The 27,497-nt window shown below is 36.4% G+C and overlaps 2 protein-coding genes across 5 annotated transcripts in view; one reads left to right on the top strand and one right to left on the bottom strand.

The window, feature by feature from the left end:
- SMARCAD1 (SNF2 related chromatin remodeling ATPase with DExD box 1) overlaps positions 1 to 9,644 on the top strand; it is an 82,121-nt gene extending 72,477 nt beyond the window's left edge. For all 4 annotated transcript variants that reach the window (XM_016206006.2, XM_016205989.2, XM_016205997.2 and 1 more), the window contains 3 exons: positions 607 to 789; positions 2,499 to 2,608; positions 7,827 to 9,644. In XM_016206006.2, coding sequence (XP_016061492.1) covers positions 607 to 789; positions 2,499 to 2,608; positions 7,827 to 7,888 — 355 coding nt within the window. In that variant the 3' untranslated portion in view covers positions 7,889 to 9,644. The remainder of the gene's footprint in view (positions 1 to 606; positions 790 to 2,498; positions 2,609 to 7,826) is intronic.
- A 3,761-nt stretch (positions 9,645 to 13,405) lies between these two features.
- HPGDS (hematopoietic prostaglandin D synthase) lies at positions 13,406 to 26,969 on the bottom strand. The gene is made up of 5 exons (XM_016206326.2): positions 26,834 to 26,969; positions 24,203 to 24,295; positions 21,827 to 21,936; positions 16,697 to 16,795; positions 13,406 to 13,570 (listed from the first exon to the last, which is right to left on the bottom strand). The coding sequence occupies exons 1-5, from the start codon at positions 26,964 to 26,966 to the stop codon at positions 13,406 to 13,408; spliced, it is 600 nt and encodes a 199-aa protein (XP_016061812.1). The 5' UTR covers positions 26,967 to 26,969.
- Between the last annotated feature and the right edge of the window lie 528 nt (positions 26,970 to 27,497).

Here is a 27,497-nt window from a genome sequence, read left to right as displayed (position 1 = left end):
TTAAACCAAGATTGTTTTAAAATCTTGGCCTTTCATATTTTAAGGGTAGTTGAGTAAGTTGGTTATTTTTTAATTCCCAAAGGTTAAGAAAGGTGTCTTAAAAAAAGAATGCTTTTTCTAGAGTGTGTAAACTGCATTGTATCTTATGATTTGTTTTTTATCAGCCAGAGTGAATTTTTCCCCGGCATTAGAGTGAGAGTGGAAGTCATGCTAAGAGATTACACCAGTACAGCTTGATCATGAGGTTCAGTTCGTAGTTACATTGTCTACCAGTAGCAGCTGACAGACTTCTAAGTGGGGTAAAGATTGAAAAGCCATATGCAGAATATAGAGAAGCCAAAGCCATTAAACAAAGGACAAAATAGTCTTTCAGGAATTAATCAAATCTGAATAGTGGAATTAAGGAAGACTTAGTAGAGATAAGTGGTATAGAAAAGAAGTTGGCGAATTGGGAAGGTCTTTCAATAAAATACCTGCAGGTAAAGTAGCTATAATACAGAGAGCATGTATTTACATCTTCAAGTTTATTTTTCATGTGATGTGATTGTTTTCAGTTTTAATTATATACCTTTCAGTGAGTTTTAACCTAATATGTTTATCCTACAGGATTCATTTAATTGATGAGTTTAATACCGATATGGATATCTTTGTGTTTCTGCTGTCAACAAAAGCTGGTGGCTTAGGAATAAACCTGACTTCAGCAAATGTTGTTATACTTCACGATATTGACTGTAACCCTTACAATGATAAACAAGCAGAAGATAGATGCCATAGAGTAGGCCAGACTAAGTAAGTGTTTTCAGTTGAAATTTATTTTTAATCAAATGCAAATTTAATGTGTATGCACTATTAGAATACAGTCTGTCAGCTGTCCTGCCTTATTTTTTATATTTTTATCAAAGCATGGCTGCTGATGTATTTCATACCAGCAGTGTTGAATATGAACTTCACTGTGTAACATAGGAGTGGGGAACCTTTTTTCTGCCAACGGCCATTTGGATATTTATAACATCATTCGTGGGCCAAAATTATCAACTTAAAAATTGGCTATGAAAAAAAACTCCTAGATTTACTGAATTTTGAGCCCCACCTGCAGTTGCCTTGGCATGGCCAGACCAAATGATTTCAAGGGCCTTATACAGCCCGAAGGCTAGACATTCCCCACCCCTGGTAACCTGTTCAATTTCTAGTAATTAAAACAAAATAACTTCCCACCCCAACCCAAATAGTTCTGCAGCTAATGAAAAGGTTATATTGTCAGTTATCCAGTGCCTTTGAAATTATTAATAATTAAAAAGACTTGCATGTTAGACCATTTAAGAGCCAGACCCAATTACTCTTTAGGACATAGATTATTTGAGTTGTAGATATCTTAGGTGAAGGTTGATTTTGAAATTAGTCACAGGACCATATAGAGCTGAAAAAATACCTACACTTCAACTCCACTTTCACATGTAAACAAACAGCATGGAGTGTTTTCTTTGTGGAGAATTTTACAGTATTTCCAAAAGGCATTGATATATTCATTTATAAATCAAATATTTATCAGTACCTATTGTGGGACTCAAACCTTCCAAGTAATCTTTGTCTACTACCTTTTTGATTTTTTTTGTTGTTTTTTTTTTTTAAATATATCATCACTGACTCCAGAGAGAGGAAAGAAGAGGGAGAGAGAGAGAGATAGAAACACCAATGATGAGAGAACCACTGATCGGCTGCCTCCTGCACGCCCCCGACTGGGGACCGAGCCCACAACCTGGGCATATGCCCTGACCGGGAATTGAACCCCGATCGCCTGGATCCTAGGACGACGCTCAACCGCTGAGCCACGCGGTTGATAATTAAAACATGTTCCTTTTTAAAATGGTATACCTATCTGAACCCAGAACTGTTTGTTGTAAACCCAGTAACTTTTTTCCCCCCCAACATCAATATGTTGTTCTTTCTTTTTTTATTTTTAAAATTTCTTTATCTTTATTGTTGCAGATATTACAGGTGTCCCCTTTTTATTCCCATTGATCTCCACCCCGAATCCACCTCACTCCACCCCACTCCTAGGCCTTCCCCAGACCAATGTTTGTGTCCATGGGTTATGCTTATAAACATATAAATTCTTTGACTAATCTCTCCCCGCCTTCCCTCTGAGATCCCTCAGTCTGTTCCATGCTTCTATGTCTCTGGATCCATTTTGTTCATCAGTTTATTTTGTTTATTACATTCCACATATAAGTGAGATCATGTGGTACTTGTCTTTCAACCCAGTAATTTTTAAAGTACAGATATCTTCTCTTGGATCTGTAGGAAAGGATGTTTAAAAGTGACATGCTTAGAAAATGTCAGTTTCAAGTAGTTTGAATAAAGGAATTTAGATTTATGGATATATTTGTTACACAGTATTCAAAATATTCTTATAGAACTCTAAGATGATTTATATAGTTCATATGTACCCAAGTAATTTTATATTTAGTAACCAATGGACATATCTTTTATTTTTTTAGAGAAGTACTTGTTATAAAATTAATAAGCCAAGGGACGATTGAAGAATCCATGCTAAAAATTAACCAACAGAAATTGAAACTAGAGCAGGATATGACCACAGTAGATGAAGGTAAGTTGTTTATAAGCAGAAACTTCATCATATGGAAATACAACAAATTAGCAATACCAAGGGGATAACAAAGATAGTCTTTGTCCTTTAACTGTCATACAATTTAGGGGTGGCATGGGAGAAGACAAACATACTCATTTCAGAAGTTCTACAATAACTAAGATCATTTTGCCAGAAGTGATGTAAAGAAACACTTTGATTTTGGAAAATTCTGTCTATTCCATCCCTTATCTCTAACACCAAAACATTCCAGAAATAAAATTGGATCTGAAATTTTATCTATAATTTTATGATTTACTTACTACTTAAGTAATATTTATGAATCAAAAGATAAAAAATTTATGGCATAATATTAACTTACATTAATTTTATTTGACTAGCAAATATTTATTGCACTGAATACAATAAAATGCATTTTTTCAAAAAATTAATTTCAGATCGAAGTAGCTGGCTCTAGGAAAAAAACTCAAAATAAGAGAACCTTCTCATTCCACCTTTTTGAAAAGGATAATTTTTAAAGTAATAAGTTTAAAAACTTTAAATATGTATATATATATATATATATATATATATTTTTTTTTTTCATATATATATATGAAAAGATACACATTCACATAGTTCAACATAGTTCAAAATTCAAGATATGTAAAAGAGCAAACAAAAGCCTCCTACCCTATCACCCGCTTCCCGGTAAAAGTGACACGCTAGCGTTTTTTTTAGAGTACTACCAGTTATTTTATGCAAATAGCAGTAAGTATGTGTAGTCTTTCTCCTTTTTGTAGAAGGTATCATCTAGTCTTCTGCATTTGCTTTTCTTATTTAATGTAAAGTTTAATTGAAAATAGACAGTTTTATCATTATTCTTATTAATAAGGATATTCCTAATATTGATAATGGTTCATTTCAATTCAGCAAACTTCTGTTGGATATTTACTGTGTCTCAGAATTTTGTTAGGCACTGTATACTATAAAAATATAAATGCATTTTAATGTCTCCAGAGAAAGAAAGGTATATGATGAAATTAGTACATTTCCTTCCTGTAAAGCATTTTTTTAAAGGTGCTGTGCCAGGTTGGGGAGGTGGGCATTAGAGAAAGTTTGACTGAGTAAGAGGCAACTGAGTTAGACCTTTAAGGCTGTGGGTGAGTAGGATGATCATAACTTAAACAATTAACAGTAATTACTAGGCTTTATGTGGAGGTGGCAACGTGCCAATTTCAGATTATCCATCAAAAGTGAGAATGAACACATAAGGCAGATTCCACTGGATAGTGTTTTTTCCTGATTATTTTATTAGCCACCCTTTCATAATTTGGTAAAGCAATTAAATACCTAGGTTAAATTCTCTTAGCAACGCTAGCCCGTAATCCAGATACATAGATTTTATCCTAACAATAAGTCTTTAAATTGAACATCATAGTTAATTAATCGAGGACTCAGCTGTTTGATTGTCAGAGTCCCAACTGTCTTTAACTATCTTTATGACAAGAGGTCATTTCTCATGGGCTAGCTTATTTCCCCAGAATGATATTCTCCAGTATCTTGTGAAGTGAGGATGGGAGGAAAGGTAGGTAGTATAAGCCTATGGACTGCATTCTCAGAGCTCAGGGGAAGTTGAGGGAGGGAGGGTTGTGGTCATATTCAAGTAGTTAATTTTCCTATTCCCACTGTAGCTTCACTGTCCTCTACTGTCCCCATTTCCAGCGTCCTTTGATTCAAATTTTTCTTTTGTACATCTGAGGTAAATGCTGGCTCTGTTGGGAAGGTATAGATTTCCTACCTCTTTAATGTTTTTTGCCCCATATGTTCTCCACCTTTCAGGAGCACCCATTTCCTTCTTGTTCCAAACTTGGGTGGGGGGTGGGGGGGATGAGCATGAAGTACAGTAGACTTGCGTTTTATTTCCACCTGCTAACACCTAAGGATTCACTTTGTCAATTCTGCTGAAGTCAGTTTTCATTCTTCTGTCTGCTTTTTATCTTATAAAATTTGTTGACAGCTCTCTCTCCACTGTTGTCTTTTTCTTATGTTCTTTCTCTTTTGTTTAATGCCCGCACTTTTTTCCTCATGGCGTTTAATGGTGTTTCAGATGAGAACGGATAATGTACATGTTCAGTCATTTCCAATCAGAATTCATGTAAATTATTTGCATTTTTATAAATTTGTTTAGCCTAAAATTTTATCTATTATTTTCATGTCTAGTATGTCTGTTAAATAGCAATTTGTTAAGTAAAATAATAGAAAAATAGAAACATTAAAAAAAATAACCAGTTATTTCAACTATGTTCTCAGGCCATAAGTTTTAAGATGTTTAGTTATGAAGAATTTTCCTGTTATCACTCTTCAATTCTGTAGGAAATTCCCCTCCTTTATCTTACTAAAGCTATTTATATATCAGTTATTCCCAATAAGTGTTTATTGTGTAGAATAAGGGTACAATACTGTCTTTTATTTAATCTCTTAACTACATATGATGATTTTGTCTTCAGCTTCGCCCCTGGTTTCATTTAAATAATTTCACACTGACCTGATGAAAGTGCATGTATACCCTTCTTTTCATCTCTCACAGTGAGGTCCTTTTCCTCTGTAAACAAAGGGTATATTTGTAACTGATCATGTATGTGCTCTGTGTTATGTATATGCCCCTTTTCCACGAAACTGAAAGATTAAAGACTATGATTGCTCTGAGATATGCTTGTCAGTTTTTGTGTTTCTAGAGCTTAGTGGTTCTCAAAGTACAGTCCTTGGACCAGTAGCAGCATCATCAGCTGGGAAACTGCCAATTTGAAATGTAAATTCCCAAGCCCAGCTCCATCCCTACTCAGTCAGAAACTGGGGGTGAGACTCAGCCTGGTTGGTGTTTCTGATACATGCTAACATCAGAGAGCCATTGCTTTGGAGTAAGAATTGTGCTTTTGGATGTTTGCGGTTTTTTTCTTTAATCTCCCTTAATATGAGTACATTAATAAATTATCTACCTTTGTAAATTCTATTATGGAAATTTTCATCCAAAAATGTTGAAAGCATGCTATGAAGAAAAGCACAATGATTTGACAGTTGTACAGTAAAACCTTGATATAACAGACTAATTTGGACTAGGAGGTGGCCATTAAAGCCAAAAGTCAGTTAGTTGCTTTTCCAAATGCGTATGTTAAAAAATTGACAAATTAGTTAGTTTCCCTGTTTTTACTTATGTAGACATGTTTGTGTAATTAAAATTAAGTATGTATGAAAAGTTTAATTTCACAGAAAAGTTTTCTCTACATACTTCAGTAATTTTCAATTTATACTGAATTTTAAATGCGTGCATTCACCAGTCACCTCGAGTAAACAAATGCACACGGCTAGGCTGTAGCTTAGCATAGTTTAGCACATGTCAGAACATCAGCTGGCACCCATTAAAACTGCTACAGAAAGTCACACCACATGACAACAGAACCAATTACCAAGTGCGATGTGATGAGGTGTGATCTGATCACGTGCTAATCATTTGCCGAACATTGCAAGTGGTGACTCTTGTATTTAAATATGTAGAATATAGTTGTAGAAATGTAATATTTATTGATGTTGGTGAAATTACTACAGTATTCTTTCCAACTTATGGCCTATCACTAAAATTTGTTTAAAATAACTGAATTAAAACAAAAAAATAACCTGTTAATTTAATTATAAGCAAATCTTGGTTAACAGCATTTTAAAATTAACAGGGTGTTAATCTTCACATATGACATATGGACTGGAAATTTTGTCTGATAAATATGAAGCTTGTTAAATCGAGGTAATGCATAAATACCTTGGCCATCACAGTTCAGCATCCTGCCACAAGGACACCAGTGTCTGTCTCCTCCAGTATAGATGCTCGACTTTTTTTTCAATGAACCATTTTAATGTCAGTATTAGGAATGACACTGTATTCTGAATATTTCAGCATATTTCTCTAAGTTGCCATAATGACCATTATTACATCTAAGAAAATTAATACTAATTTTCAAGTATTATCATATATTGTTCATATCTAGATTTTTCCCAGTTTCAAGATTCACACATTGCATTTTATTATTAGTTCTTTAATATCTTTGAATTTAGAAGAGTCTCTTTACCCTTTCCTTTTCTCCTCTTCTTGCTGCATTCCTAGTAATACTGAATTTTGGAGAGTCTTGTTGTCATGTAAATTTGTATTGTTGTCTTATTGTATTCTGAATTTGTTCAGTCATTGGTGGTGTCAGTTAATTTAGGACAAGTATCAATTTAGATTTTATAGGCTATTTTCAAATCTGTGGATGAGTTTGGAGGCAGAGATGTCAGTGAATCTCCTGAGAGTTTAATGTAATAGTTTGGGTTCCTGTACATACGATTTTTACTGAAAGGAGAAGAATAGTTAAAAGCACTCTCATAATTTTAGATTACAGTGGGGGGGAGTGAGAGAGAGAAGTGATTAATTTTGCTACACTTTAGCCATTTATAATTTATAAAATTATTCGTAGCCACAAATGTACAAATATTTATGAATTGCTAGTTGTATCCTTGTTATTGTAAACTAATGCATCACTTCATCTAAAAACAGTCTGAGTGATTAACAGAATTAGTCAAGGATGACTAGATTCTATGCTACCCTGACACAGATGTTTTCACATCTTAGAAAATCCTAAATAATTCCTGGATAAGTGTCTAGATGCTGGGGGTTCCATTTAATTGAAACATGAGACAAACATTGGGAAATGGTAATTCACAGTGGGCACTTTAATCCTGACTGTTATGCTATGTTCAAATTTTGTTTTGATGTGTCAGTTAAGTCTAAGTTAGTGACTCAAAATAAGGGTGTAGATGAAATGATTTCTGTTTGATTGGGATTTGGGAGCTTTGTTTTTGTTTTCACTATTTAGTTCATTATATAAACATTTTCACTTAGCAAACTTGAGGAGCAAATACTGTGTGGATTTGAATAGGATCTGACCCAAACTATCTGTGTATCTAGAAGTCTATATCAAATCAGAAACATAGCCTATAGATGCTGTTCTGTCAATATGAGCATGAGCACAGAGGAAGTAGCCTTAATACACAGAGGAATTTAGAAAGGCTTTTAACAGGAAATGACACTGAAGCAAACTGGGACTTGAAAGATGATTAGTAATTCACCAAAGTAGAGAAAATTGGAGAGAAAGAATATATTTTATAAAGTATTTTTATTAAATTTTTAATGCCACTTTTTGACCTACAGGAGACGAAGGGAGCATGCCAGCAGACATAGCCACATTACTAAAAACATCAATGGGCCTCTGAAATAAGAATTGTGAATTCCTGATTGATGAGGAAATATCAACTTGGTGCACTCAAGGACATTTACATTATGATGACCATGGGGTTTATGAACATTTGTAACTTTTTATAATTTCCATATTACATTTCTCATAGTATGGACAACTTTTTTGCCACTAACTGAATTCTCCCGATGCTCATATATGAAATATCAATAAAAGCCACAAATATGTAGTCCTAAAGATGTTGAATAATCATTTTACAAAACAGTTTTCTGAATGGGGATTAGTTGGTGATTGTTTGTAACAAATATGCTAACGCTTTAGAAATGTCAGTATTTTTGTAATTATTTCTACCTCCAAATATATATATATTGTCTTTCACTGGATAATGTGTGTAGATTTTTACATGTGCCTTATTTGACAATGCTTATGTCTTGTTTTTGCTTGTCTCATTTGAAGTTCTTTTTGTTACGTTAGTTTAAAGAATGCAGCTGTATAGATTATATAACTTTCATTTTATTGCTATTTGAAGCAGATGTTCACCACTGTCAACAAGAACTCAACCTGAATTTAAATGTGGCATTCCATATACTAACATCCCCAGGTCCTTCCAAGTACTTCTGTTAAAACACATTTGTTTGGCTAGGCACTAAGTTGTTTTCCAGTGAGTAGTAACTAAAGAAGCCCTTTCCTTGCTCCATGGATTAATTAATTCCTTCTGTTCATTTCCCAACTGCACTAATTGTGCATATTACCCTGCCTATTGTTGTGCATGTTTTCATTGATTTCCCCTTTCCTGGCTTTTGCTTCTCTTGAAACTGTTGCCCAGTCACTTCTACTCCAGTTCTCTTTACTCTTTAAATAGTAGTTCATTCTGCCACATCTCCACACATCAGCAAAATGTTGGTGACATTTTTGTCTAGCCTGGTGGCACAGATTAACAGGCTATTTCACTTCAAAGCAGACTGAATGTGACTTCATATTAAGGAAGCATTAGGTACTGCATGGAAATAGGTCATTAATTTTACATTTTTATCAAAATATGATTTACCAGTTTCCAGAAATTCCGGTACAGGACCTCCTGAAGAGAGAGCCATTGTTCAATTCCAATTCAGTGTGGGTGACAAAGTGAAATTTAGAAGTAAAGTTGTCTACTTGATATTTAACTCTTTATTAAGTCTTTCTTTAAATTTTTGCCTGTCAGTCTATATTGCTGTTTTTATTACACATCAGTTTCTTTGTATAACTTGTGAGTTTCATGTGTTTTGTTTTTATGTAAATACCATTATAAATAAAGTTATTTATAAATCAAAAATTTGTTAATTATTGGAGATTATACTTTCCAGGTATCCTGACTTGCTAAGATGCTAAGGTAATAAAGTCCTCTGGAGTTAAGAGGCTAATGAAACTCACTCTTATAGTGATCCTTCAGATATTATGGACTCCGGAAACTCTTGACTCAGTAGATATACCCAACCTTGATGGTGTATTGAACATATTCCATTTATTTTAGTATAATGGGGGCTAAAAGGAATCTGCAAATATTATTACTATCTCCTGCATCGCAGTACCCAAATTACTATGTCAAATTTTTGAGATTATTACCTTTTAAAATCTTACAATGGATTTCTCATAACTTTTCTGTATTAATGTATCTTCAGTGATAGGCTATTTTGTTGTTGTTAAATCCATATTTTTATCTTTAATGAAATGTAGTTGGGTTCTCCCTGTAATGCTTTATTATGTCTTGGGCTTAATAAAAATATTTGTGATCTTAAGTTGTATTTTCACACCCTTTTTAATAGTTTTTAACCCTCTTTCCCTTTACCCTTAAAAATAAAAAATAGCACAAATGAGATCATATTATGTACTTTATATTGTCTGTTCCTCAAACTGGAGTTTATTACTTAGCATCTATTCTCGTTAGTCCCTTCATTGAGCTGATGTCAGTAAATATAATCCATTAATAAAGAGGGCATAGGAGTCCATGGTTAAGAGTAATATCTTGACCAACAGAAGCAACTTTTCCTTTTTTAGTGTTAAGTCACACAGAGATAGAAGACATACCTTATGTGTTTTCATAACTATTCCTGACCCCATAGACTTAACTTTATGCCAGCAGATACTTAATACATAATATTGTTCCTAGTTGTTGGTGTTACTGTATAGTGGTTAGATAGGTGTGTCAGGAGATTTGGTTTCCATTTGTGTGACCTTAAGCAGGATCCTTAAATGGTCCATGAAATTAAGAAATTGATTTTTTTAACTCTTCCCAAAATGTATTGGGTTTTCTTCTGATTATAATAGGCAATTCAGTTTCTGTTCTGGTTCACTCATGTTCTCTCTTGCTCATTTTCTCAGTGAGGAGACATTTAATTTGGGTACAGGATGGATAATGGAATGTATTGTCCTCCAGCAACAAAAGATGACCAGAAGGTTAAGGTGATGCTGTGACTGAAATGAAACACTTCCTTGTGAAAACCTGCTGTGACTGCATTATTTGAATTGACTGCATATTTGAGTTGATTTGTGTAAACAAGTGGGACTGATCATCTTATTTTGAATTTTCATAATTTTAGATAAGCATTGTATTTTACTAAATTTTTTTTTTATTAAAGCTTATCAGAGGGGAATTACATGCAGGAAAATGAACATGCATAAGAGGGAGGAAAAGTTACTTCCTGCGTTATCTAGAGTATTATTTAAATCTATTTTGTGAAATACACTCTCTTTAGACTGCCTTGATGACATGAATACTTTGTAGTGAGATTCACCTATAACCTATTATCATTTATTGACAGCCACTATAAGAAAATACATTTTATTTTTATGTGTAATCCTTAATATATATACTTAACATTTTCCCCCCATTTCATGGGACATTGTTGGGAGGGAAGGAAGCACCTTAAGATTATATTTAGCTAGGCTTTCTTTTTCCATTTTCTGGCTGCTCAACTATGTTTTCCTTCTGCTGCCCTGTATTTCAAGTGTAAAACCATCTATTTCATTATTTTGTTTTTATAGAACATGGCATATTGAAATTAGGTAATCCAATACTAATATTAACATGTAAATTGAACTCAAATTTGATGTTCCAATAATATATGGTTAAAAAGGGTTAGGGACAATCGTCAAATATAGTTATTTACAGACTTCTATTTCAACGATCTCGTTATACTTGCACTTCTTGTTTTCCACAATAGTGTGGGACTAAAAATGATGCCAAGTTGGAATTTGCAAAATCTTAATTATTGGAGAAAGTGATGGTTTCATGACGTTTAAAAAGTTTTGTCACATTAAACACATTGCTTCTATAAGTAAATAAGTAGTAAAACCATTCAGTACACTATAAAACACTAGAAACACTGAGAAAGTTTTATTTTTGTAAATATCAGGAGTAGTTTGACCCTCCTGTATCACTGGAAGCATTTTTTAGTACCTTGACAAGTGGTCATAATCCTAACCTTGGATCAGCTTTCAATATGTTATTGCTCTTTCAATGTCACAAAATACCCCTGTTCTTTTTCTCTTTAATAGACTATTTTTTAGAGGAATTTTAGGTTCACAGCAAAATTGAGCAGAAAGTAGTTCCCATATACCCTCCCCCAACACGCACAGCCTCCCCACTATCAACATCTGGCACCACAGTGGTACAGTAGTAGTTAAGACATGAACCTACACAGACACATCATAATCACCCAAAGTCCATGGTTTATGTTAGGGTTCACTCTTGGTGGTGTACATTTGATGGGTTTGACAAATCCACCATTGTAGGATCACACGGAACAGTTTTACTGCTCTAAAAATCCCCTGAACCCTACCTATTCCTCCCTCGCCCTTAGCCCCTGGAAACCATCTTTTTTACTGTCTTCATAGTTTTGCCTTTTCCAGAACGTTAAATAGCTGGAATCCTATATATGCAGTCATTTTACTTTGTTGGTGTGTTTTTTCAAATTATAAAAGAAAGTTACAAAGTTACAGAAGTAGAAGTGAGCCAGCTGGGCTGTGAAGGGGCAGGATACAAGTTACAGAGGCAGAGGGAAGGGCCTTTGGAGCTTAGGAGAGAGAAGGGCAAAGGTAAGAGGCCTGGAGGCAAGAAGAGGGGAAAGGGACAGGCGCAGGTGTGCTCAGAAAGGGGGAGCGCCAGTATGCAGTCTTTAGATTGGCTTCTTTCACTTCGTAATATGCATTTACATTTCCTCCCATCTTTTCATGGCTTGATGGCTCATTTTTTTTCCTTCATGCTGGATAATATCCCCTTGTTTAGATGCGCCACAGTTTATTCATATACCTCTTAAGGGCATCTTGGTTGCTTCCAAGTTTGGGAATTATCGATAAAGCTGCCACAAATATCTATGTGCAGGTTTTTGTGTGGACATAAGTTTTCAACTCTTTTAAGTAAATGCCAAAGAATGCAATTTCTGGGTCGTATGGTAAGAGTAGGTTTAGTTTTGTAAGAAACTGCCAAGCAATCTCTACCATTTTGCGTTCCTATCAGCAGTTGCTGTTGCTCCACCTCTTGCCAACATTTGGTGGTGTCGGTATTTTGAATTTTTGCCATTCTAACAGGTATGTATTGGTACCTCATTGTTTTTGTTTGCAATTCCCCAGTAATATAAGATACTGAACATCTGTTCATATGCTTATTTGTCACCTGTATATCTTGGGTGAGGTGTCTGCTCAGGTCTTTTGTCCATTTTATAATTGGGTTATTTTATTGAATAAATAATCTTTTATCAGATAGGTCTTGCAAATATTTTCTCCTAGTCTGTGGCTTGTCTTCTAATCTTTTGATCTCTGTTCTTTTAATAGGAAGTTTCACACCAGTCTCACTTCCCCTGGGACATCATCTTTGTCACAACCACTTTCCTCATTGATGTTGGTAAGTGCCTTCACCAAGTTTTCCTGGCTGCAGCAGTGCAACATTCTCACGGTCAGCTCTTTCCACTTAACGTTCAACGTGAAATTCACCCCAGGATTATCACTTTTCATTTCTTTATTGTATTTTCTTCTTTGTTAGTGAGCTCTTTTTTTCAATTACCCACTTTCAAAAAATATCAAGATGGTTTATCACTGAGAAACAAGCAGGTGATGTCACGGCACACTTGACACTTTATTGTCTATGCATGAATGACAGACAGATGTGCAGTGACCAATTTTTAACAGACTTTGAAAAAAGTGACATCATTGGTCATGGTCTTGCTGTGCATCTTATTTACATGGTGATTTGTGGACTGACAAGCTAGCAGCACAGTTTACACTTTATGCAATCACTCACAGTTAATACACCATGGTCACTGAAGTCCAAACCATTTCGGGGGGAGGGGGTGTTATTTAATAAGCTATTGTGACCGAAATGCGTGCATGTCGGAACCGGTGCAAGGAAAAAAGAAAAAAAAAAAAAAAAAGGAAGCAGAATATGGCAGAAGTGAAAGTCTTGGTGGAGTGGGGGGCGGGGCGTGCCTCCGAGGGGGCTGATGTAGCCTCTTAGCTGATGGGAGCTTCCCTGTGAAGAACAAAGCGAGGCAGCAGGCGTCCCCTAGAGTCTGGTGCGGGGCCTTCGTTGTATCCAGTCCGCAATGGCAGGAATGGCTTGGACTTTCTTCCGTAATGTCACCAGCCTGGGATGGATGTCCAGCAAGTCAGGTTTAAGGACCAAAAGTGTAGTGCTGCAAATTTCCCAGTAGAAATCTGCCCAAGTTACCTAGTTTAAAGGAAACAAAAATTTCCATTTGAACAGAAAAGGGATAACGTCTTCATCTGAAAATAGTTTCTTTTTCATTCAAAGTCATCTTTTGTTATTACAGACGTGTAACGTGTCCTTTACACTGCAGGGTGTAAAGGGCCAGGGTGCAAGTCGTCCCTAGAGAATCCAGAGCCTCCAGTTAGGGTCTCTGGCTAGCACACATTGTATTGCATTACATCAGAAGACTTAATAGAAGGGTGTCTGACTATACGTGGAACCCTAAGATTGACCAAGGTGACGAGAGCCTGGGCCTACCTTTGTATACTTTTTATTACTTTGTACATTTTATTTCCCCTGTGTGATTAGAAGCTAATCTGGATGATGTTACTTTGGCTCGAAGAGTAAAGTTTAAATGTGGACTAGTAGCTTTCTTTAATAACACTTACTGTTAATATTTTATGAACCTGCTTACTAAACACCTGTCCACCAGGAGAGTCTGCTGGCTAGAAGATTCGGAGTTCAGTGAACACATTTCTGGAGCACCTACTGTGTGCTCCGTGCAGGTCTAGGTGATGGAAGCCCCTTCTCTGAGGCAGCTTTTATTTTAGAAGCAGAAAGCCAATCGAATGTGAGGATGGGGGTGATGCACCAGCAGGACCGTGTGACAGGGACTCTCGGGAAGTCAGGGAGGGAAGACCTTTAAGAGGTGACATTGAAGCCTCGGCTTGAATGATAAAAAGGACCCAAACATGCAGCAATCTGGGGATTAAACTTTCCAGGCGAAGGGGACAGTAAGCGGAAAGGCCTTAAGTGGGAGTAGGACTTGTGTCTGAGGAACTGACAAAACCCCAGTGTGTTTGGAAGGCTGCGAGGAGGGGAGAGTGCTGAGAGATGGGCTCAGGGCTAAGTTCGCAAAGGAGCTTTAATGCAAAACAAGAGAAACATATTTCAAGTCCTTGGAAATTGTTTATCAGTGGGGCAGGGAGAGGAACATTTTAGGAAAGGCTTATTGAGTCAGTGGGAAGAAATGCAGGGTGTGTGGTGAGGTAGGAAGTTTTGAATAAAGATGTGGAAAGTTTGCTTCTGTCACCTCTATAAGACTCAGAAAGATGCAATAAATCACAAGAGTGCCACAAAAAGCAGTCTGTGTCTTGTCTTCTAGAACGCAGTCTCCTTAAAGGCCAGGGACCCTGACCTACCTAAATCAGACATAGATTTGATTTTTTTTTTTTGGCATAACTACCTCATAGGTGTGTTCCTCTGTCAGTTGGTCCGTAATATCTGGTGGTTTCACTTTTTATGATATTAACAATTATTGATATTCAATGCCTAGATCCATTCATTCATCAGGGGTGGGAAAATGGTGAGATCTTATTTTAATCTCTCCTTCTAACTTATTAACTGAAATGTTTCAATGAAGACAAAGTTTGGTCATCAATTTTGTTATCTTGAGGTATAACTGGTTTTATTCAAACCCCCTACTTTTCAGTTTGTTTTTAACGGTTTTCAGAATAATGCTTTGGCTCCATAGCATCTTCTAAAAATAACCAGTGAAACTTTGGTTTGGGGGTTTGGGTGTGTGTATGTGTGTTTGGTTGTGGTAGTGGTGGTTGTCAGGCTCACAGATTCATTCATTTTGATTTGTTTCAACCCATTGCAGTTAACCTTATGGCAACTTGAATTGTCTTTGGCCAGTAGGAGCCTCTTTGAGTTGATTTCTGAGACCTTTTGACACAACCCCAGTTGTCTCTGATAATTTATTTCCTTCTGGTTTGACGAGTTCTCAGTTCATCTTTTACATTTCCTACCCCAAATTGAGGATGTGCCTTTCTCCAAGAAGCCCTGGTTTCTTTCAGTATTTGAAGACCAGAATCTTGGTCTTACGGGTGCCCAGGACAACTGTTGGTCATCGATTCAAGAAAAACAGATACTAGGCTGGCTGGTGTGGCTCAGCAGTTGAGCATCGGCCTAGGATCCAGGAGATCACGGTTCGATTTCCCGTCAGGGTCAGGGCACATGCCCGGGTTGCGGGCTCGATCCCCAGACCGGGGCGTGCGAGAGGCAGCCGATCAATAACTCTCTCATCACTGATGCTTCTATCTCTCTCTCTCTCTCCCTTCCTCTCTCTGAAATAAAGGTATATTTTTTAAAAAAGATACTAAATGGCCCGGCCGGGTGTGGCTCAGTGGTTGAGCGTCGACCTAGGATCCAGGCGATCGGGGTTCGATTCCTGGTCAGGGCACCTGCCTGGGTTGCAGGCTTGAGGCAGCCGATCAGTGCTTCTCTCATCCTTGATGTTTCTCTCTCTCCCTCTCCTTTCCTCTCTCTGAAATCAATAAAGATATATTTAAAAAAAGGATACTAAATGCATTTTCCTTTATCCTAAGATAAAGTACATCATGAGTTTATACTGTTGCATCTCGTTCACATTCAGAAATAGAGCGTTCACTTGACCTCACTTGGTCTTACATCTCAGTCTTCTTTCTCCCACCCTGAAGATCTTGCTCCTCAATGACATCCGTGCAATTTCTTATTACCGCACAAGATAGATATAATATCAGAAAAATAATACCACTGTACCAGTACCACCAAAAATGTAATTAGTAAAGATGATATACAATTTTTATTTTTTTGTCCTAAGAGTATACCTATGAGATGTATAGTCAAGTTACTGTTTTACAGATGATGCTGTTTCTTAAAGTGGTTCCTCACTAACAGAGTACGTACTCTGTGTACCAGTTTGACACAGGTTTGTTTCACTTCTGCTTTGCAGTGATAGCTTTTAAAAATGTTTTTGTTATTGTTATAGAATTATATAAAATATTTTAGTGCATGGTTTCAAAGTTAAGTCCACCAAAAAAGGTTTATTCAAAGAATTTTAGTTTTTATCTTTTCTCTCCTCCTCCCTCCCTATGGGTAACACTTTTTTTCCAGTAAGTTTTTATGTCTTTGGTTTATCTTTATATGTGTGTGTGTGTGTGTGTGTGTGTGTGTGTGTGTGTGTGTGTGCGCGCGCGCATGCGCACACGTGTGCATGTACGGAGATACATATGGAGATATATATATATTTACTTATATTTATATATATTTACTTATAAATATATATATTTACTTATATTTTTTTAAGATGTAAAACATACTCACAGAGTTACCAATGAACCACTCTTTTCCCCCTAAGTATGTGTCCAAATCTTGCAGAAGATGAGGTGCTTCAAATGTAAGTAGCTCATTAAACATCTGCTCCTAAGAGAGGGAAAAAAGGATCACTTTAAGGATAGTAGAAAGAAAAATAAATAATATGATTTGAAGAGGAAGTAGATTTTTTCTTCTTTATTTTTCCACGTGAGTTCAGAAGGGAAGAGAAGGAGCTGTGTGTTGTTGGGTCTTTTTGTTTTCTTAATACATGACCTCACGGCGATTCAGGTTAATGATCTACAGATCTTAGTCATCCTTTACTACTAATGGATTAAAAAATAAATACTTTTGTCACCAGTTCTTATACTTTTTTTTCTATATGATGACTAAATATTTTACTTGTAAAATCTTTTTGTGATTTTTATCTTAATTTTTGTTAATAAAAATGATTCTATTATGTTTTTGCATTTATAAAATTCCCATTTTCTTAGCCTCAGTCCCTTTAAAGTTGTTAACAGAACTGAAGGTAAAGAAATTAATTTTATTTTGTAAAGCTATATTTCTCCAGTTTGGCAGCCTTTCATTTCACCTCTGCACATAACAGAAGTATTCCATCATGAATCATACGGTCTCAGGCCTTTATGGATTTTCTCTCTTTGGCTTGATATTGTGCCTTAGTATGAGATTTGTTTGTTTTGAATATCTACAAAACCCAACATCTAGGTGTCCCCTTTTGCTACACTATGTAAGATAATATTAAAACCAAATAACATCCTTAGAAAAAAATTAACAGATGCATCCGTTTTTTAAAAATTATCTTTGTGTTTTTACTTGATTCTCTGAAGATCAAATAATTTATTCACAGCCTATTTCTTGGTAAGAAGTGTTTGTTTATATATGAACATTTTGGCTGATTTGTATCCTGGATATGAAATGTAAGTCAAACCAAAAAAATATTATTAAAAGTGTATATATTAATATAAATGACCTATACAGGCATACTTGTTCTGTTGCGCTTTACTTTATGGCTCTTCACAGATAGTGCATTTTTTACAAATTGAAGGTTTGTAGTCTGCGGTGCCATTTTTCCAACAGTGTGCTCACTTCATGTCTCTGTGTCACATTTGGTAATTGTCGCAACATTTTAAAGTTTTCATTATTATTATATTTGATATGTTGATCTGTGATCAGTGATCCTTGATGTTACTATTATGCCTGTTTTGGGGTGTCCTTAACTGCACCCCAGTATAGCAAACATAATTGATAAATGTCGTGTGTCCTGACTGCTCCACCAACCGGCTGTTCCCCAGTCCCGCTCCTTCTTCTCGGGCCCCCCTAGTTCCTAAGACACAATACTGAAATTAGGCCAATTAATAATCCTACACTGGCCTCTAAAAGTTCAAGTGAAAAGAAGAGTCAATTAATGTGGCAAACTTCATCGTTGTCTTTTTTTTTTTTAATGTTTTTACTGATTTTAGAGAGAAAGGAAGAAAGGGAGAGAGAGAGAGAAACATCTATGTGAGAGAGAAACATCGATCAGTTGCCTCCCACACGCACCTTGACTGGGGACTGAACTCGCAACCTGGGCATGTTCCCTGACCTTTCGATACACAGCATGACACTCAACCAACTGAGCCACGCGAGCCAGGGCTCATTGTTGTCTTACTGTAAGAAATTGCCCCAGCCACCCCAGCCTTCAGCAGCCACCACCCTGATCAGTTGAGCACCCATCAACAGCAAGGTCAGACCCTCCATCAGCAAAAGATTATGACTCACTGAAGACTCAGATGATGGTCAGCAATTTTTAGCGATAAAGTATTCTTAAAGTATGTGCATTGTTTTTTTAGACATAGTGCTATTGCACATTTAATAGACTACAGTATCATGTAAACATAGTTTTTATATGCACTGAAAAACCAAAACATTTGTGACTTGCTTTATTGAGATACTCCTTTTATCGCAGTGGCCTGGAACCAAACCCACATCTCTGAGGTATGCCTGTAATAAAATCCAGCCTTGACTAAGGTAAGTCAGGTAGTGGTTAACTACCTCACCAGTTTGCTGATTTACTTCCTGTTATTATTCTGACTTAGCGAGGTAATATAGATTACTATGACATAATGCCTTATATTTGTAGAGTAGAATTTGCAAGAGCATCATTAATATCTATATACATTTGCCAGATTTTACAAACTAAAGCTGGAAATCTTGTCATTGTTTTGACTTTATATTCTTTCCACTGTTCCATACCACCTTGGTACATAGTTTTTCTCTCTATGGTTAATATATTCATAGTTTTAAACAAAACTGTGTGAGTTCTCCTTCCCCTTACGCACAATTTCTGAGCAGATGCAATGGGCCCAGAGCTGTGGGGCACTTCCTGCAGCTCAGCTCAGCTCAGCTCAGCATCAGTTGGAAAGGAAAGGGCCAACTTGGCTGTCCCAGGATAGCTAGAAAATGGAGGGAGCTGACGGAATGGGATGTAACTGCTGGACAGCTTTCCTGAAACTCCTGTGTGCTCACCTGGGAAATTTGGTTACTTTTTCTAATGCGCATTTCCACAACCTAAGATGCACCGGTGCTGTGTACATGCAGTGCCAAACAAAAATCTCACCTCTGTGCTATTGACTTCTCCTTTAGCCCAAGTTCTCTTTATGTGTTTGGTGAATCATCTTAGTCTAATTAATAACCAAACTGCATATTCATTAATATTTAAGAGTTATTTTAAAGAATACTCATCAAAATAACATAAAGAAGATGAAATTTGATTACACATCCTTTCCCCGCTGTGTGTGTATTTTTAAAATGAATTTTCTTATAGATCCTAGACAGCTGCTGTTATATTTGATGGACTCTGTAACGTCCTACTGCCTCCAGAGAGTTATAAGGCAGGGGTTTTTTTCACCCTGAGAAGTCATTGCTGTAGTATTCTATCCAATGGCTCTTAGAGGAATTAAAAGAATTGCACACCCACCCCACACCCCCATTCTTCAGATGGGGAAACTGAAACAGGTACATGGCATAACCAAAGAAATGCTAGTGGTGAGATCAAAGATTATCAGGGTCACCAACATCCAGAGACATATTTTGCCTTTCAAATTAAATTTAAATTAATTTGCTTAAAACTGAAAATGGAATTATTAGCAACCAATACTAAAACATTTATATTTATGTGTATTTGATAGATTTTTTTTCTTTTTTTTTTAAATTTGTTTTAAATATATCTTTATTGATTTCAGAGGGATAGAGAGATTTCAGAGGGTTAGAGAGATAGAAACATCAATGATGAGAGTCATTGATCGGCCGCAGCCCGCAACCCAGGCATGTGCCCTGACCCGGAATCGAACCCTGATCGCCTGGATCCTAGGTCGACGCTCAACCACTGAGCCACGCTCAGCCGGGCCATATTTGATAGATTTTTAAAGCACATGTAATAAGAGCACTATTTTCATTATCCATCTTGACGGCATCAATATTCTGCTGTTGAAAATTTTACCTGACCACAAGGTGGCAGCAATGCCACCCACTACAAGGAGACTAGGGGATGAAACACAATCCTGCAGTTTTCACTGTGTACTAGGCAGGCTCTGCTTATTAATCAGACAGTCTGTAGCTATTTGCGATATTTCTGAAACATATTCTCCCTTCATATGATTTATTCATGAGCTTGGATTATGTCCTTTGAAATTTTTTTTTTGAGGTAGGTAGTAGGTAAGAGCATTGTTATTCTAATATAAAAGTACAATGTTACTCTTATCATAAACACTCAAGGAATATTTTCCTCCATGAGGTGACCATAGAAGGTACCAAATAGAGAAATATATAAGGGCAAGCACATTAGGTGACAGACAGCCAATCAGTGGGATCTTTGGCGTGTGGAACAAAAAGCTTTAGAGAAAGAAAAAAATAGGTCACATATAAAAGGTCCATAATTAGATTGGATTCAGACTTCTCAATAGCTAGAAGGCCATAGGTAAGTGTTTTCCAAATACTAAAGAAAAATTACTTTCAACATAGAATTCTATATCCAGCCAAATTTTGAACCGAGTATCAAGATGAAGTAAAAACATTTCCAGACAAATAAGGCCCCACTCTTTTTCCTATGCTCAGTAAGCTATTAGAGGATTGCTCCACAAAAACAAGGGCAGAAAACAGGAGAATGCGCCCAGGAAGTGATCAAGAGAAGCATCCAAGATGATAACAAAGATTCCAGGGTGATAACTGGGCACCAGGTGTCTGGGGCAACCAAACCAGAGACACAAAAGAGGGACATATCCGTAACGTCTGCCGTCTTATCTCCTATCATCAAGCCTTCGTTTTAACTTTTGGGATACTGGAAGATGTGCCCCAAATAAACAAGGGAGGAAATAAAAACAGAGGACGGCATCCAGGAGACAGGACTCCAACTCAAGAGGCACACATGCCGGGGATGGCAGTGAAGGGAAGGGTGACGGACGGCGGAGCAGGAAAGCGAGACAGCTCTACAGAGAACCCTGGAAGGCTCTGGCAGATCTCCCCAAGAAAATAATGGAAATAATAGATTACTCATTGGCTCTGTGGAAAATTGTACTGGTAGGTTATTGGATAGTGTGGAAAGGTTTAACAAGAATAAAACACATGCAAAAAGACAATTTCTAACTTTGGAGAGGAAAAGTGAGAAAGGAAATATTATCAAAGTGTACTACAATGCACAGGGCTGTATAGCATTTGCATGGGGGTGCTAATGTAATCACCGAATACTGATTTAACCAGAAAAATTAATATAACTATAGTGGGAGTTCTGGGGGAATGGGAAGCAGAGAGCATGACTACGTAAGAGATAAATTCGTATTACTATAATAAGTCCATAGAATCTAAAATTAGTGATTAAGCGACTTTTACATATCCTATAGAAATATGAAGATGTGAAAATCCTAAAGAAACAGCCAACAGGGTTAAAAAGAGGATTGCATCTTAGGGGGTACTGTGAAGAGGTTAGGGCAGAGAATCACTTTGTTTTAAATTTTTTAACATAATTGACATTTTAAAACTCTAGGTTTGTCTAATTTTGATTTTTAAAAAAAGGACTTAAAAAGCACCTAACATAATGTCTGGCAAGTGACTATGTTAATAACAGCAATAGCAAACTCATCACGTTACTTTTCTATCTTGTTTTTTCTCGGCCCAAGGAAACCGTGACATGAAATCATCCAATGTGTCCACAATAGCATCAACTTGACATTGGTCCAGTTCTGTTTTTCCAGCTAAATCTGTGGAACAGAGAGAGGCATTTTTATGTCCACAAATGTGTTCAACTAAATTTACTATATTAAAACATTAATGTTTAATAGGCAATATGTTCATATAGCTCAAAAATTCAAAACAACATAAAACAGTATCCAATGAAGAGTAACTTCCACCTGGGCCCCATATACCTCATTTTGCTCTGTCACTACCATATTTTTTATTAATTTCTTTTATTAGGTTCTTTTGTATTTTTTCATTGTATTTTTATGAAAATAAGGATAATACCCACTCAGTATGTGCCTCTCCCATCTATCCTAGAGATTTTTCCTTCCAAGTCACTTAAGGGCACCCTTGCTTTTTTTTTTCAGCTCCATGGGATTCCCTTCAGTAGAGATGCCACAATTTATTTACCCTCCGCTGATCAGGTTTGCTTCCAGTCTTTTGCCTTTACAAGCAATGCCACAATAAATAACCTGTATATACATTTTCATTTATTTTGTAAAAAGAATTATTTTCATTTTTACAGACAGTTTTTGTCAAGCACATTCGTTCCTAGACACTATAAGTTTAAAATAATAGCAATAGCAAACCGATCACATTACTGGGGTTTTTCCTTTCTTGTCATTCATTAATCGTCATTTTGCTAAGAAATCATTAGTCTTCCTAAATATTTTCTCACTTGTGTCAATTTAAAACTCCAGTGTGGAAGCATTCTAAGATAGATGGCTTTTATACAGTTGTATGTATTTACTAAAAATCAAGGCTCTGTATACTGACAATGGGTCAACTGCACATAAATCACACCTCAGTGAAGCTGTTAAAGGGAGAGAAATGCTTCAGTGAGGTAGGGCCCTTCTGTAAACTCTGTATTTCGTGTGTGTGATATTCAGAGGTTGATTCTTCTTTCTGACCTTGAAAAGTCCCTCCAAATACATCTCAGGACCTTTTCACTCATTTTCATCCCTACTTTGACTTCCATGCCCAAGGCTTTGGCTATCGATTTTATGCAGATGACTCCTTATCAACACTTTTAGTCCTAAAGTCCAGGCCCATGGGCTCCCCCTTCTTTTGGATTGTTTGCTGTGTATCCTTTTGGTCCCTGAACTTCCTTCAACAAAATCCCAAAAGGGAGTCATCACATCCTACCTCAAACCACCTCTTCCTTCTTTATTCATCCAACAAATAATTACTGTGCTCCAACTGTGGATCAGCCCCAACCGGGGCTACAGCAGTGAACAAAAGAGATCAATGCCTTGCCTGCGTGTCACTTATGGCCGACTGGAGAAGACAGACATTGAAAAGGGTACGGCTAGCGAAGAAACTGTCTTCCTCCCTCCCTCCCTCCCTTCCTTTCAAAGAGGGGGAAGGGGAGAGGGGGGAGCTATGAGAACAAACCGTGTCCGGGCTGTCACATGCCTGGCCCTTACCCTCTTGTTCAGGTTTACAGCCCTCCACACGCCAATATCTATCTTCTGGTTCATATGATGCATCTGTCTCCACAACATTTCTTGTTTTATCTCACTCCTTTTCTGTTGCTGTCTGAACTATTTTAATGACATATAAATGTGCATTCCTCAGTCATACAAAGTATGGCCAGAATAATCTTCCCAAACTTATAACTATAGTTATGTAGCTTTCTGGATAAAAACTTCCAAATGAGGTCAGGCAGAAAAAGATAAATAATGTATGATCTCACTTAAATGTAGAATATTAAACAACAGAACAAAAAACACCTGACTCATCAATACAGAGAACAGGTTGGTTATTGCCAGGGAGAGGGGAAAGGGGAGAGTGGGCTGGGTGAAATGAGTAAAAGCAGTCAAAAGGTACAAAATTCCAGTTATAAGATAAATTAGTCCTGGGGATATAACATACAGCATGGTGAATATAATTAATAATACTGTATTATATATTTGAAAGTTGCTAAGAGAATAGATTTTTTGTTTTGTTTTCTCTCTTGTTATACAAGCACCTACATTCTTTTTTTTTTCTTAAATATATCTTTATTGATTTCAGAGAGAGGAAAGGAGGGGGGGAGAGAGAGATAGAAACATCAGTGATGAGAGAGTCATTGATCGGCTGCAGCCCACAACCCAGGCATGTGCCCTGACCGGGAATCGAACCCTGATCTCCTGGATCCTGTCAATGTTCAACTGCTGAGCATACCCAGCCAGGCAAGAAAATAGATCTTAAAAGTTCTCATGACAAGCCCTAACCAGGTGACTCGGTTGGTTGGAGGGTCGTCCTGTACACCAAAAAAGTACACTTAAAATACAATAAACAGATTACCTGTGTGTTTGGTCAAGTATCTTGCTATTGCTAGGCTCTGGTGAAGATTAAATCCATCAACTTCCAAAATGGGGATTTTGCCAAATGGAAGAGCTTAAAATAAAACGAGCAAAGAAATCAACTTCCATAATGAAATCAAGACTTACAATACTTCCATTTTTTTACTGACAATTGTGGAAAGAAAGTATGATTTTAAAGTAATGGAATTGTTGAGTATTTATTCTAAAAGAGACATTAAGCATCCTCTAGTGGAATCTTTACATTTGTTAAGTTTAAAAAAAGAAAGAGTTGTTTGTTAGAAGACCTGCTATAAAGTTAATGACAGAACCAGGTCAAAAACCCAGGTTTACAGTGAAACTCTATATATTATACCATATATTATCTCATATACTTATATATGCTTACTGCTTAATCTTTAAAAAACAACAACAAACCTTTCTTTTAAAGCTTCATTAATTTTTGAGGCCTTAATCAAGGGCCACATTAATTATTCTTTAAAGCCATAATCTGAGTACTATGGAGAGCTTGCCTTACATGTTGACTTATGGTGGGGAATTTAGTAAAATTCTTTTTTTGATGAGGGACTATTTGATGTATATAGTAAAGCAGCAAGCTTATTTATACAAATATAGGACAGAGTCATAGCAGATATATTAATATTTTACCTGTAAGTCTTTTGTTATCTAGACCTATTATATTTTTGTCAGAAAGCAATATATAGAAAAATTCAAAAATGAAGATAAATAAAAATAGTTCTACTGCATAATTATAACCATTTTAGTATTTTAATTGCTTTCCCATATATATTAAAAAAAACTTATAGTGTATATAATTGGGCTTTTATGCAAAAGTTATAAATTTTTACCCTTTGTAAACCATTTTTGTGTTCTTGCTTTGTTATTTGAAATTTTATCCTAGCCATCACAAACTTTAAGGTCCCTTTCAACTCTATAAATATATTAAGAAAATACAGCAGTCCCATTTTCAATAACATAATGAAAAATTAAGGTAAAATAGGGTATGAGGCACTCAAAAAACTTATTTTAAAAACATCTAAAAGGTGAAATTTGTTATATGTATTTTCTCTACAACTTGTAACCCATCTTGACTTAATTGGATTAAAAATTAAAAATTAATTTTTACCTGTTTTATGTTCACATAATTAAAAACCTCATATAGAAATTCTGATATTGGAAGAAACATTTGGATATTAATGGCAAAGTTTCATGAGAACAGAAAATAAAAGATTCTATTTCACCAGAGAATTCTCTGATAAGAGAGTGACTTTTAAGGAGCTCATGTTTCCAAAAGGCATGTAGCAATATTTATTGTCAATATACCATCTATCATGATATTATTGTTGGCATTATCTAGTGCAAGAAACTTGGGCCATAGTATCAGATTGACCTGTGTTTGAAAATTGCTAGGGCTGTGAACTTGAAAAAATTACATATACTCTGTGTTATCCCAACTAGAAAATAGAAATAATAAGACATTCCATGTAGGCATGCTAGAGAATATAAATGAAATAGTCTGCAGAGTATCTACCAAATGCCAGATAGTCTTCAAGTTCTCAGTAGTTATTTTCTTCATCTTTATGTGATTTAATAATAATCCAGCCATAAATATGTGGATTTTAGACATATAATTAATATTTAGTATGCCTAGATAACATGGCAGGCATCTAGAAGATGACTTACAGCTTTCTGAGAACCACACACTGTTGTTTGTTTAATGATATTTCCAACTCTTCCCCATTATCCTGAATGCTAAGTAGCATGTTTTGATTGGGTTACCTGCCCAATTTGTTCATTTGCTCTTTTCTCTAATCAAACAGATCCCGGTTTTGTTTGCATACCTTCCCCTCTCTTATATAGTCACACGCCTCATAAGAATTGATTCCATCCCCAGCTTCAGAGGGGGCCTCGCTGGTTGTCAGGCTCTTCCCATCCATCCCCGTTGCAGTGACTGATTCAGAAATGGACATGTGACTCAGTTTGAGCCAGTGAGACACGAGAAGTTTGCTGAGGCCTTCTGGGAACGGTTTCCTTCATTCTTCGGGGACCACTTAAGGAAGCAGTTCTCTCTCTCACTCTTTTTCACATTGTCGTACTAGGCTGTGAGGCTGGAACTGCAGCAGACACTGGCTACCGGCCTTAGGATGCAGCCAACACACAGAGGGAGAAAACGGATAAAGCCATCCTTGGAAGCCTGTTCTACTTCTGGATTTTCAGTTATGTGGTACAATTCATTTCCTTATTATTTAAGACATTCTGAGTTTGGTTTTCTGTTAAAGCAGCACATCTGATCCACTGTCAAAACATTAGAGGGATCCCCTAGCAAGCCCGCCCCACTCCAATTGTCAAGAACATTGATTTCATCCTCCCCATTTCAGCTCTTCCGACAAAACTTCGTATTGGCTTATCTGTACATTCTCTTTCTGTGATTTTGTATTTTCAGCTTGAATAGGAAATTTTCTGGGTCACAAGCATTTACTTAACTTGTCTGAACTGCTGTTTCTCAATATAAAGCTATGTGAAATTAAAATTCTTATTTTTTCATTTCCCTAAAGAAGCATTCTGGAAACATATTTTCCCTACATTTTCATCAACTATTATTTGTGCTACTTACTTGGTTTGATTTCAGGCCAATCAGCTTGTTCTATTCTGTGGTCTTCATACTTTATGTCCAAATATGCAAATATGTAACGAATAATTTCTGCTCTCCCCCTCATATTAAAATAAATGAGTTTGTAGCTTGGCATTGTGTAATCCTGGAAAGAGAAAAATGGAGGAATTATTTTTACAGCTCTCTAGAGGTTTTCAACATTTTTCTTTGGGGACGTTTTGAAAACTTTATGGCATCTTTTTGAGATAACTGGAGATATGAGAAGATATTTCAAAACCAGAATTATAAATCACTATCCTAATAAAATGCGGGAATGACTTGAAATAACATCAGGACTCTCTTTTTAAGAGCTAGCTGGAACATTCCAGTGAAGTAACCAAATTCAAATTTTATCAGACTTCTGAGTAAGAGGATATCTGCACACCAACCTTCCGAGGATGGAGTTAGAACTGTTCATTGTAAGATGTTTTTCTTCTGCCTTTAGTCTCTTATAATGGCTGGTGTTTGAGATTTGGTTTGTTGTTTGCCTGCCGACACAGCTGAGTTTGTGAGGATGGCTGGGTAAGGACTGCAAGGGCAGGGGACACTTAACAGGGACATGAGCCAGCCCTGCCAACCTGTCCCCTCTGCTTCCTCACCTGTGGCTTTTCCCTCTAGGAATCAAAGG

Source organism: Miniopterus natalensis, chromosome 1 (genome assembly GCF_054644295.1).
Source record: "Miniopterus natalensis isolate mMinNat1 chromosome 1, mMinNat1.hap1, whole genome shotgun sequence".
Lineage (NCBI taxonomy): Eukaryota > Metazoa > Chordata > Mammalia > Chiroptera > Miniopteridae > Miniopterus > Miniopterus natalensis.
Note: the sequence above shows the minus strand (reverse complement) of the source record. Positions and strands in the feature narration are given on the sequence as shown.